Source organism: Artibeus jamaicensis, unplaced genomic scaffold, assembly GCF_021234435.1.
Source record: "Artibeus jamaicensis isolate MK-2021 breed Jamaican fruit bat unplaced genomic scaffold, CSHL_Jam_final contig_447, whole genome shotgun sequence".
Classification (NCBI taxonomy): Eukaryota; Metazoa; Chordata; class Mammalia; order Chiroptera; family Phyllostomidae; genus Artibeus; species Artibeus jamaicensis.
Window position 1 is genome coordinate 2,830,660 of NW_026521834.1, and position 13,650 is coordinate 2,844,309.

At 35.0% G+C, this 13,650-nt stretch overlaps 1 protein-coding gene across 4 annotated transcripts in view; it reads left to right on the forward strand.

The window, feature by feature from the left end:
* The window catches only part of ASH1L (ASH1 like histone lysine methyltransferase), a 188,771-nt gene that overhangs the window by 138,300 nt on the left and 36,821 nt on the right, over positions 1-13,650 (forward strand). For all 4 annotated transcript variants that reach the window (XM_053666283.1, XM_037132526.2, XM_053666284.1 and 1 more), the window contains 5 exons: positions 1,108-1,181; positions 2,772-2,817; positions 2,918-3,026; positions 8,968-9,174; positions 9,292-9,438. In XM_053666283.1, coding sequence (XP_053522258.1) covers positions 1,108-1,181; positions 2,772-2,817; positions 2,918-3,026; positions 8,968-9,174; positions 9,292-9,438 — 583 coding nt within the window. The remainder of the gene's footprint in view (positions 1-1,107; positions 1,182-2,771; positions 2,818-2,917; positions 3,027-8,967; positions 9,175-9,291; positions 9,439-13,650) is intronic.

The following is a 13,650-nucleotide window of genomic DNA, read 5'->3' on the forward strand; positions in this document are numbered from 1 at the left end:
CAGGTTAAGAACCACTGTTGTCATAGATTCATTACCTCTTTTTTTTTTTTTTGAGAATTTTATTTATTTGTTTGTTTGTTTGTTTGTTTGTTTTTATAGAGAGGGGAAAGAGAGGGAGAGAAACATCAATGTGTGGTTGCCTCTCACACACCCACTACTGGGTGGAGGGGAATGAAGGGGGGAATAGGACAACTGTAATGGCATAATCAATAAAATATATTTAAAAAAGAGAAAGAAAGGAGGCCTGAGAATCCCACTTTCTTCAGTAAACCCAACCCCCACTAGTTTGTACAGCCAGAAGTTATGGAGACTTATCTTCCTGGTACAGGGACCCTGGGCTGGTAGGCTTAGTGTGGGGGGGGGATCCCTTGCTCCCAAGATATCTTTCTATTTTCTATCCAGAACACATGGGTTTGGGACCCACTGGTTCTAGGTCTCCATGTCTCCATATCCATCCACCCTTCCTTCCCTTTTACCCATCTTGATAAATGTGGTTTCTTTAATTCTTTAGTTGTTGGATTCATTACAGCTCGATTTTCTGATGTTTGTCCTCTGTTTTAGTTGTAATTTTCTGTGGTTATGTTAGGGGGCTAGCCATGTTTACCTATACTCCATCTTAATTGGAAATCCTAAAACATAATCATATTTTAATTTTAAAAAAAGTTAATCATAAATTACTATGTAAACACTATTGTGTTACTTAAATTCAGGGACTTCCATTTTAAAAAACTTTTATTTCCCCTTTTTATAATCAGCCTTAGATTTTCTGTAAAAATGAAGGAGAGTAGGTGCCAAATGCTCTAATTAGTAATTTCTATAATCAAAGAATTCTCGGTATTTTGTTTGCTTCGTAATGTCCTGTGTATTTTTGGTAGTAAATTTGCTACGTTACTTATTTTATGTATACTAGTTAAAGTTAAAATATATCTTTAGTATATACTACATGGTGGAAAAAGTAGGTAAAATTAAAATTGAGTAATGGGAAATTCATAAAATTAAAAGTTAGATTTTTATTTTTCTAATTGGTACATGTTAGATCTTGGGTTTGGTTGTTTGTACGCGTGTTAAAATTGATAGTATTTGTTGTTGTTGTTGTTGTTGTTTCAGGAAAGTATCTAAGGCAAAAGAGAATTGACTTCCAGCTTCCCTATGACATCCTTTGGCAGTGGAAACATAATCAGGTACAGTTAGCTGATCTTTCCAGGTTTCATTCTTACATTGTAAGATATGGCAAGGATATGCAAGATATGCAAGTCTTTTTGTCTGCCTCCGAGTCATACTCTCATTTTAGGAAATACAAAGAAGTGTCCCTGTGAAGGCTAGAGACAAAAAAAATGAATTCTCAACTATATTTAATATGACGTATTTGCCTTCACTCTTACTTCAAAATAACAGTAAGTTCATACTTCCCTGGGAAACCTTCTGTTTTACTCTGGACTTTTATTTTGGTAGCATAGATTCTGTTCTGTAAGAATCCTATTTGATACAGGTCTCTGGAGAGTTTAGATGTACTGCCAGCAGCACTAAGAAATTTCAGGCTTTATTTTCGTTGGCCCCTTCTCATCAGTTTGGAGTTTATTTTTCACATACGAAAGAAATTTTTCTACCAAAGAAAACAAAATATTTGACACTTTTCTACTTTTAAAATATATTGGGAACTAAAAATAAGAAGAATGTGCTATTTTGCTCTCTGGCTTCCCTAATTGAAAAGTTTCCCCTAATAATTTTGTATTAAGCTGTAGGCCCCAGGTCCCTACTGAGAACAACTATTGGAAAATAAAAATAGTCATGCACAGAAGGTGAATAAGCTCCTGAGTTTTACCAAAGTTCCATCAAATTTTAGTTTTGGAAAGCCAAAAGCAATGACCATTTCCTTCTGCATTCTGTCCTCTGGTGGCCTTTCTTGAATTCTGAGAGGATCAAAATGTTAGATATTTGTCTCAGAAAGTGTGTAACATTGAAGGAGAGACAGTGCTTTGACTATACCCACTGAAAAATGATGATGGGATTATTCTCATTGATTAATACACTCTAAGACCAAGTAAGTTGTTTTGGTTGGTTGGTTGGTTGGTTTGTTTGTTTGTTTGTTTGTTTGTTTGTTTGTTTGTTTGTTTTGGTACAGTCTTCTGTGATGAAACATTGACCACGTGACTGCCTCTGTTCTAATACATTCTTTTTTTTTTCTGTTGCATTCTTGATCACAGTATGAGAGCTCCACTTTTCTGTCTGCCCTGTTCTCTTTATTCACTAAATTACTTGTCTAATTAAAATGTGAAATTTGTTTTCCTATAATACCCACCCTGAAAATGCTAGGGTACTCTTTTTTTTTTCTTTTTTCTTTTTTCATAGACCTATCCAAATCAGGCAGACAAGCTCTAGGCAAGTTTTCCTCTTTATTTATAGAGGCAAATAGAATCTTAATTTATCCAAATGAATAGCTTCATCTACAGTGTGATTTTCATTTAAGTCTGTCCAACAAGTTAAAGAAACCTACCATTCAAGATGTACTTTCTTTAAACCCTTACATACTTATATCTCTTCTGTTGAACCAGTTTCTCTTTTACCCTGATCTAGTAAGTCACCTTTTATTTTGGAGCAAAAAGTGATCATACAAACGGTTTTCCTCAAATGTATCCATCCCAGAAAGTCTTGTAAATATTTCCATATGGGCAGAGCACATGGAAAATGTCTCGTTGTTTTCCTGAGTAATGCTGCTGTCTGGCATTTGAAGTTAAATGCTATATCAAGATTTTTCTTTTTTCTTTTTCTAGCTATACAAAAAGCCAGATGTCCCACTATATAAAAAAATTCGTTCAAGTGAGTAATCTTTTCTGCCTCTGTACCATCAGTGTTCCTTGGTGGGGCATTTAAAAAATTATTCTGTATGTTTACAAACTGTTCTTTACTGTCTTTCAAGATGTCTACGTTGATGTCAAACCCCTTTCTGGTTATGAGGCTACCACCTGTAACTGTAAGAAACCAGATGATGACACCAGGAAGGGCTGTGTGGATGACTGCCTCAATAGGTACTGTACTAAACTGATTGCTCTAAAAGGATAGGCTTTAAGATCAATAAGGTACTTCAATTAAATACTCTTTGATTTTTCCTCAAGAGGTTGCACAAAGATATATAAAACATAATTGATGGGCTGTTTCAGTTTCCTCAGGCTACTATAACAAAATATCATAGACCGGGTAACTTAATAAACATTTATTTCCCACAGTTTAGGAGGGCGTGAAGTCCAAGGTTAAGATGCCAGTAGATTCAGTTTCTGGTAAGGACCCATTTCCTGGTGTATAGATGACTGCCTACTTTCTACATGCTTACATGGCCTTTTCTTAGTGCATGCTCATGGACAAAGAGTACCTTCTCACAGGGGCTTTAATCCATCGTGACTCCCACCCTCATGACCTAATATAAACCTATTTTTCCTTCCAAAGGCACTACTTGCAAATACCATTATATTGGGGCAAGGGATTCAGTTATGAATTTTGAGGGCACATGAAAACTCAGCTCATACATAGGATGAACAGAGTAACAGAAAAAAAATCTTACATACCTAGGTTTAAATCATCTTATTTTTGAGGCCTGAGAAAAGTTACTTAACCCCTCTGATAAAAATAATACCTTTTTATAGGGGGGTTGTGAAGATTGTATGGGACAATGTTCATAGAATATTAAGCACAGTTCTAGAAATTTTTTTAGGTCTCAAAATATGGTAGCCATAAAGAGAGAGTAAAGTATGATGATGGTAGTAAGAAAGAAGAATAGCATAGTATATTTGGGGGAATATTAGAAAGGGTTAATCAACCATTAGCATATAGCAGATACACATGAGAATTGAGTCAGTAATACCAATGAGAGATGGTAATGCTATTGTCAAAGATAGAAAGTATGAAATCAGACTAGTTTGGAGATAAAAATTATGATTTTCATTTTGGACCATTGAATTTAATATAACAAGATTTCAAAAGGAAATGTCTAATAGAGCCAAAGGAGAGAATATAATACAGTTTGTTGGGTTTAGTAACATAAGCCAATTTATACCAGAAAACAACAACAACAAAATTCACATCAGTTCTTCCTGTTCTCACCCTGGCTAGTATGCCTCAGTGGATGGAGCACAGGCTTCTGAACACAAAGGTTGCTGGTTCATTTCCTGGTCAGGGCACTTACCTGGTTTGTGAGGCAGGTCCCCAGCTGGGGGCATGAAAGAGGCAATTGGTAGATGTATCTCTCTCACATCAGTGTTTCTTTCCCTCTCTTACTCCCTCCCTTCCCCTGTCTCTGAAATAAATAGTTAAAATCTTTAACAAAAATACTTCTTGTTCTATGTAGTTTTCCTCAACAAAGGCAACTGCTTTCTTGGTCTCTAGACAACTGTCCTCATGGCTGTAGGAATCAGTGCTTCAGTACCTCATGCTTCAATGTGCCAGTTGGGAAATTGTACCTTATCTATATCACTATAAATTTATATCTTGTATATACATACAGTTTTACATCATAATAGCTGATGGTATAGATAATCTTTGATTTTTGCACTTAATTTTTCACATGTAAATACTTTGCATGTACGTTTTTATGTGTCAGTATCAGTATGGTATACAAGTTAATCATTTTCAGGAGATTTGTTACCTTCCATTAGTTTGATATGGCATAGTTTGCCATTATCCTGTTGTTCATCATTCAAGTTATTTCCAATATTTTCTTACTAAAAATAGCACTACTCTGAAATTTTTGTGTAGAGACTTTTTTTAGCCCTTAGAGTGCATGCATTTGCAGAATAAGAATTACCTGTATGAACAATATTTATATAATTCTTATTACATATACTATTTATTATTTTTGGTATCACCACCAATGAATGTATCAATATACTAATTTCCCACAGTTGTACTTTATTTAGGTATTGACAGCTTACTTGATTGGTTGAATATTTGGAAGTAGTGTATGTTCTTAAAGGTTGTTTAAATGTGTATTTTTTTATGACATTACTGAGGTTTTTTGGTTGGTTTTACTGTGGTTTTTTAATGATATTTTATTAATGAAATTACCATAATATAGCTGCTGTTTCATTGGGTAGTTCCTGTCTTTCTCAAATACTTCTATCAAGTAGGTGATAGTTTTACATTTTATAGATGAAGGAACCTAAAATTTGGATGGTCAATTGCTCTACATTACACAGCACTTAAGTGACTGAGACAGAATATGAATCCACTTTTTTGTGATTCAAAGAAAGCCATATTCTTCACACTATACCACACATTGCTTATTGTATGGTTATTTTAATCACTTAAAAATCAAAATTTATATATTTACCTTTACATAATTTAAACTGGTTGTCTAATAACATTTTTGTTAGTATGTGTGACCTTCCCATTGTGTTACCTTTCTTTAAAAAAACAAAAAATACTCCTAAGCAAGATAAAACATTCAGATACAATGCTGCCAGCTCTGTATCATGAGAATATTATCACTGCATAGTCATGTATCTAATGAGTGATGTATAATGAATGTGATATATGCATAAATACCTAAGAAAAATTAAAATGTTATTCAGTGGATGCTCCTTCACATATTTAAAAGTAACACATATAAAAATTCAGTTAAATGGAACTATTAAAAAATAGGGGCAGCTTTGTCTTTCCTGTCCTTGTGTTCAAGGTTCTGTAAATATTTGGGGGTGAAAAGTTAAAGGAAATGCAGGACCCACTTTGATACCTATGTAAGACTCATATGTAGAATTGTATTCACTTGCAAGTAGATCAAGGAAAACCTGATTCAGCACTATTTCCAAAAGCAAGTAATAGGTTTTTACAATTACTTTAAATAAATACTTTAAAACTTGACATCCTCTCTTCTAAACAGTTTCCAGGAATCACCAGTATTGTTTATTAATTTGACAATTCTTCCCTGATGGATTCTTGTTACTGTAAGACAATCATATCAAACCCATTCCTCATCTCCTAGAGCAAAGTCTTGTAATATTCATTTCAGTGTACTTTTTAACCCTATACCTATTTCTTCACAACACGTACAGAGCCCACTCTCTCAGCTCTTCACAAGGATACATGCTATATAATAAAACTGAACACTTAGAGAAATATAAAATTACATTGTTTAGTGAAACTTATAATACCACTCACACTGATTATTCTCAGAGTCCACAGGCCCTAAACTTAACATCAGGGTCCCTGTCTAACTCTTTAATAGATCCTTTCTATCTGTGCTCCTTTGTTGAATGCAGTTCACTTCCACTTGCTCGAAAATAAAAATCTCTAGAAGCCTTTTGCTCCAGAAGAGACCTAGGTCCTGAAATTCTTAGTCCCCCAAAATAGGGATCGTCTACCCTGGCATGATTCATGATGAAATATTCACTTTATTTAAGTAAAAACTCGTCCACCACTCGCAGAGAATGGTCTGACCGCCATCATTAGTTACTTCAGTCACACTAGCACATTTCCCAATGACTGTTTAACCTTAAATTTCACCAAGCGAGGGAAAGAGCTTTCCAGTCTAGATCTATATTCAGAAGGGAAAACTAGTCTTGCTTCAAGGACATTATCTGGCCAAAGATCATGACAGTTTATATTGCTAAATCAAACTCTTCACATCATAGTTTTGCCATATCTACTTTCAGGTTTTGGTAAATTTATAGTTTTGATTTTCATGCACAATGTATGGAAACATGCTTTACTTTTTATATAAAGAGCTTATCTTGGTTATTTATCAAAATGGAATATATTTCAATGCCTTCAATTCTAGAAAACACAAATTTTCAGCAACCTCTGAATGATTGTTCTGTGGCAGAAATTTTTTTTAATACTTTTTATTATTTTTAATCAATTTTTGAGAGAAAGAAACATAGATTTGTTGTTCCACTTATTTATGCATTCATTGGTTGATCCTTATATTGGCACTGACCAGGGATCAAACCCTCAACCTTGGTATATTGGAATGATGCTATAACCAACTGAACTACTTGGCCAGGAATGGAAAAAACTTTTTAAAATTGAAGTCTCTTTTTTTCTCTCAACATATGAAGTATGATGAAAATGCAGGTGTGTGATATTATGAACAGAGAATTAAAATAGAAACCATGAAAATAAATGAGTCTTAAAAAAATAAATAAATGAGTCTTCTAAAGAAAATATGATAAAGGAATGTGCTATGAAAGGTAAACTGGGGGGGAAAGGCTTTCTGTGTAAATAAAAAGACAGGAGTTGTTATTGAAGGAAAGTGGGAAATCCATCATCATAAAAAATCAAGAAAGTCCACAAAAAGAGGGCTTACATTTACAGATGGTATGTTCTTACAGTAGAGAATTCAGCAAAAGAAAGAATAAAGGCGTTGAATTTGACAGTAAAGCAGTGTCTTTTTCACAAGTTAGGTTGATTGTCTTAAGTTGAAGAATAGTCCAGTGGAAATTTTTTTTATGCTTACTGTTTGCCCTTTAGATAGGGTAGTATTTTTTTGAAGAATAAATGATTCTGAAAGTACTTTTAAATTTAAAGTGTTAACTTTCTTTACAAGATTTGTAAGTTGTAATTATAAACATAATGATATTTTTTAATGAAGTACTTTTTAAAAAAGATTATAGTTAATTATTTTTAGAAAGAGGGGAAGGGAGAAAGTAAGGAAGAGAAACATAAATGTGTGGTTGCCTCTCGCATGCTCCCTACCGAGCGCCTGGCCCACAACCCAGGCATGTGCCCTGACTGGGAATCAAACCAGTGACCCTTTGGTTCGCAGGTGGGCACTCAATCCACTGAACCAAACCAGCCAGGACCATAATATAATATTCTGACTTAACCATTATATTCTTGGTCCTCCTTTTTTGTTCATGCTAAAAATAGCCTTACTGGGATTCCAAACTACAACAACAGGAAATGGCTTCTATTAAAGATCTAGAAATTTAAAAAGGAAAATAGTAAGAGGACATATGTGTAACAACTTTCATCTACTGTGTTCAGAATTTTTTACTCGGTTTTTTTTTTAAGATTTTATTTATTTCTAGAAAGAGGGCAAGGAAGGGAGAAGAGAGGGGGAGAAACGTTAATGTGCAGCTGCCTATCACATGCTCCCCACAGGGACCCAGCCTGCAATCCAGGTGTGTGTCCCAACCAGTATCAAACTAGCAACCCTTTGGTTCACCAGCCGGCACTCAATCCACTGAACCACACCAGCCAGGGCAGAATTTTTTTACTTGTTTATTCACTTCAGATTATAGGTTCACCTAGTCATACAGACTACAGATACTCTTTCCAATATGGAAATGTCATTTACACTAATGAATTTTGAATCACTGTAAAAAATCAACCTGGCTGGTGTAGCTCAGTGGATTGAGTGCTGGCCTGCGAACCACACGATTGCGGTTCGATTCCCAGTCAGGGCACATACCTGGGTTGCAGGCCAGTTCCCTGCAGGCCAGTTCCTAGCAGGGGATGCACGAAAGGCAACCATACATTGATGTTTCTCTCACTCTCTCCTTCCCTTCCCCTCTAAAGATAAGTAAATAAAAATCTTTTTAAAAAGATTTAAAAAATCAGTGTGAATATACTGACCTTTACACTTAAAATGGTTATTATAAGTTTTATGTGTATTTTACCACAATTTTTAAGAAATCTATAAATGACCATGAGCTACTTGAAAACAAGAGTGCAGTATAATCATCAAACAATTTTCTCTGTGGGTTGCAGCTCATCTATTCTTAGCACAGGGCTAAATAAGATACTAAGTGAACAATGAGCTTATTAATAATTTACAAGAAGCACTCAGTGTTTGCAACTTGACCTAGAAATTTTAATTATTAATTTTTTAAGTTACATATTATTACCTTGTTAACCAATCTAACCTCATTAAACTGATTTTATGTATTCATTTTAAGAATTCCTATAAAACATAAAATGGGTTTTTGAAGGCATATATAATGTTTATTGACATATAATTATTACTTTTTTTTCTAGAATGATCTTTGCTGAATGTTCCCCCAACACTTGTCCTTGTGGTGAGCAGTGCTGTAACCAGAGGATACAGAGGCATGAGTGGGTGCAATGTCTAGAACGATTTCGAGCTGAGGAAAAAGGTTGGGGGATCAGAACTAAAGAACCCCTAAAAGCTGGGCAATTCATCATTGAATACCTAGGGGAGGTTGTCAGCGAACAGGAGTTCAGGTAAACGATGATACTCAGAAAATGGTAAAGGTACTAGATTAGAATGGAAAATGGAAGGTTTGAAATTACTTTCAATTTAATCATTAAGTGGCTTTCAATCATCTTTCTCCTCTTCAGGAACAGGATGATTGAACAGTATCATAATCACAGTGATCACTATTGTCTGAACCTGGATAGTGGGATGGTGATTGACAGTTATCGCATGGGAAATGAGGCTCGATTCATCAACCACAGCTGTGACCCAAACTGTGAAATGCAGAAATGGTAAGAAGCAGGGGAAGGTGATACCAAGAATCCCACAGAGCAGAAGGCATTGAGGGCATCCAACGATTTCTATTTCTATAATGTCAGTCAGCTTACACAAATCAGCTCAGGCAATTCCCTACTATACCAGATCCTCCAGGCAGAGAGTAAGTTTCTGCTATTTTTTCATTTCATCTTAATTACTCCAAGAAAATTTTATATAAATAAATGTATATTATATATATGTATATAATATCTATATGTATAATGTCGAGTAATTTATTGACTGCTTACTATGTCCTAGATACTATGGTACATGATTGTTCTCGTATCAGTTCATTCAGCATATTTATTATATGCCCACTGGGTTTGTCACCATGAGATATAAAGCAAATGAAACAGAATCCACTTGAGAAGGAAAAAATTATATCTGGAAAACAATAAATAGAATAGGAAAGGATTTGGGGAAGATAGTGAAGTAGGAGACACCAGAAATCTCTCTCTCCTTAGAAAATTATACTAGCAAAATCTGATACAATGATTTTGGAATTCTGGAGTTGGTTGAAGGCTTGCATCTTCCAAGGGAAAGCTTAGATGGGAAATTGCAGTTTGTTTTAGTCAATTTCAGCTTTTAGAACAGAGCAGCTACCCATCCCCCACACTCCCCACAGTCATGTGGCAGACAGCTGTACAAGTATCCCTAGAACAGCTGGCAGAAGCTTGGGTGGGTGAAAAGGGCACTGTCCTCCAAATATTGGGGATCTGTGGTCCGATTTTTGATTGTTGATTCTTGATGAAGTGAAAAATAGGCAGGCAGCCATTTTTGCAACTCCCACAACACCTTTCTTGCAAGCCCTCTCTCCCTCTACCTGAAGTGATTTCTAGGAGATTTAAAGGACCATTGCCCTCTCTTCCTGCATTCATTTTTTGCTTTTCCTGCGTCAGGATCCAGACATTAAAGACTAGGACATTTAAAAAACAACTGCATGTATGGGGGAAAATGCAAAGTGACTGCGCATAACCAAGGAAAGTTAAGCAAAAGACATAAAAACATACTGAGTTTATACCTCAGTCTGTCTTGGCATAGGAGATAGCCTACAACAGTCAAAAAACAATAAAAAAAGAACAGCAAATCCTGGGTGGGGAAGGGGAACCCATTATATTAAAATATTCAGCATTCAACTTAAAATCAGAAGGAATACAAAGAAACAGAAGTGTGGCTTATTCAAAGGGAAAAAATATTTTATAGAATCTGTCCCTAAAAAACACTTAATGACAGACACAGTCAAATCTTAGTCCTCAAATGTCTCCCATCTCAAATTACTCAGTTCTTGACCATGTTGTTCATGGGAGAATGTCTCACTTGTCAAATAGAACTTTGGTTCTCAATCTGACAATCTTTTCATGCTGATTCTTGTATGATCAGTCACCTGTATGATCTGGTTTTTGAATACATCATTTCGCACAGTCTTCTGGAACTCAGTTTTCTGGAAAATTGAGTTCTAGAACTGAGGTTCCACTGTATACTAGAGAAAGACTTTTTTTTTAAGATGTTATTATTTTTTAGAGAAAAGGGAAAGGAGTAAGAATGAGAGAAACCTTGATGTGTGAGAGAAACATTGATCAGGTGCCCCTTGCACATCCCCAACTGCACCTTGGCTTGCAACCCAGGCATGTACCCTGACTGGAAATTGACCCAGCGACCTTTTGGTTCACAGGCTAGTGCTCAGCCCCTAAGCAACACTGGTCAAGGCTAGACAAAAACGTTAAAACAACTGACTTAAAGATGCTCAAAGACCTGAAGGAAAATGTGGAAAAATAAAGTGTAAAAACAATTCATAAACAGAATTAAATATCAGTGAAGTGATAGAAAGCCTAAAAAGTTCTGGAGCTGGTAACTGCAGTAACTAAAATGAAAAATTCACTGGAGGGATTCATTGGCAGATTTGAGCGGGCAGATGAAAGAATTAGTGAACTTGAAGATAAAACCATGAAAATTATCAAGCTTGAGGAACAGAAAGGAAATAGGTTGAGGAAAGAAGAAACCTTCTGGGACCTCTGCAACACCATCAGGCAGACCAATATATGCATCATGAGTAACCCAGAGGAGAACAGAGAGAAAGAAATAGAATATTTAAAGAAGTAATGGTTGAAAACGTCTCCAATGTGATGAAATACATGAAAATAAACATCCAGTAAGCTCACCAAACTCCAAGCTGAAGTCTGTGACAGGCAAATCTTAAAAGCAGAAAGAGACAAGCAAGTTGTCACATTTAAGAGAGTCTCAATAAGAAAATTTGCATATTGCTTATGAGAAACTTCAGAGCCTAAGAACAGTGATTTATTGTATTGAAATTGCTAAAAGAAAATCACTATCAACCAGGATTCCTATTATCTGACAGAACTCTGCAAAAGAGAGGAAAGCCCTTGTTGATACAGCTCCACTGGTTGGGCATTGTCCCACAAAGTGATAGGTCACTGCTTTAATTCCCAGTGAGGACACATGTCTGGGTTCTGAGTTCAATGCTTTTTGGGGCATAGGAGAGGCAACTGACTGATGTTCTCACATTGATGTTTCTGTCCCTCTCTTTTTCATGCCTGTACCTCTAACAATAAATAAACCTTTATAAAAAAAATAGGAAGGACTTAACTTGGGGTGGTGAAAATACAGTAAAATACACAAATGAGGTATTATAGAATTCTACATCTGAAACCTGTATAAGTTTTTAACTGAATCACTCCAATAAATTCAATTTTAAAAAGAGAGAGAGGAAGAAATCAGGATAGTCCCAGATAAACGAAAGCTGATGGAGTTCATGACCACTAGACATGTCCTGCAAGAAATACTCAAGGGAGTCCTGCAAGGTGAAATGATGAAAGGAGAATTGGTAGTAGTATCAAACAAAGTGGAGAAATAATGATCTTAATAAAGATAAATACATAGGCAAATGATTTGTAGCTGTATTTTTTATTTATATGGGATTTAAGAGACTTAACAGAAAAGAAATAATTAATGAAAAACTTGCATTATAGTAACTTTAGTTTATAACTACAAATCTTGTTTTCTACATAATTTAGGAGACTAATGTACTTAAAAGAATTATTAGTTTATATTTTTGTGCACACAGTATATAAAGTTGTAACTTATAACATAAACATCCAAAAAAGGGAAAGAAAGAGCTGTAAAGGGACACAGTTTTTATAAGTTAAAATTAGTGTTAAAATTTTGGGTTATGGGTTTAATACCATTTGGGTTATGGGTTTAATTACCATTTGGGTTATAAAATTGGCCCTATCTCTGGATGACAGGATATTGTATAGAAAAAACCCTAAAGACCACCAAAAAAACAGAAAACGAATAAACTAAATCAGTGAAGTTATAGGATGCAAAATCAAAATACAAAAATCATTTGTATTTCTGTACACCAAAAATGAACTGTCAGAAAAATTGCGAAAAAATTCTGTTTGCAATTGCATCAAGAATAATAACATGCCTAGGAATAAATTTAACCAAGGTGTAATATACAGGTGTTTCTACATAACATTAATGTAAGAATTTATAAGAAGCCACAATAAGTGAAAACATATTCTGTGCTCATGGGTTGGAAGAATTAGTATTGGTAAATTGTACACACTAATCAAAGCAATCTACATATGTAATGCAATAAAAATCAAAATTTCAATGACAATTTTCACAGAAATAGAACAAACAGTTTTCAAATCTGTATGGAACCACATATGACCCCAAATTTTCCAAGGCAGTCTTAAGAAAGAAAAACAAAGCTAGAAGCATCACACTTCCTGATTTCAAACTATGTTAGAAAGCTTGCATAATTAAAGCAATATAATATTGGCATAAAAACAAACACATAGATGAATGTAGCATAATAGAGTCCAGAAATGAACCCACACATGTGTGGTTAATTAATGACCAAAAAACCAAGCATATACACTTGGGAAAGGAGAGTCTCTTCAAAAATGGGAAAATTACACAAGCAAAAGAAAACAACATGACCACTATCTTTCAACGTACTCAAAATAGATTAAAGATTTGAACATTATAGCTGAAACCATAAAACCTTTAGAAGAAAACAAGGTATAAACTCTTTGACTTCGATGCAGGCATTGATTTTGGGATTCACACCAGAAGCAAAGACAACAAAAGCAAAAACTAGCAAGTGGGACTGTACATCAAACAGGCTTTACAGAGTAGGCAACCTACAGACTACGAGA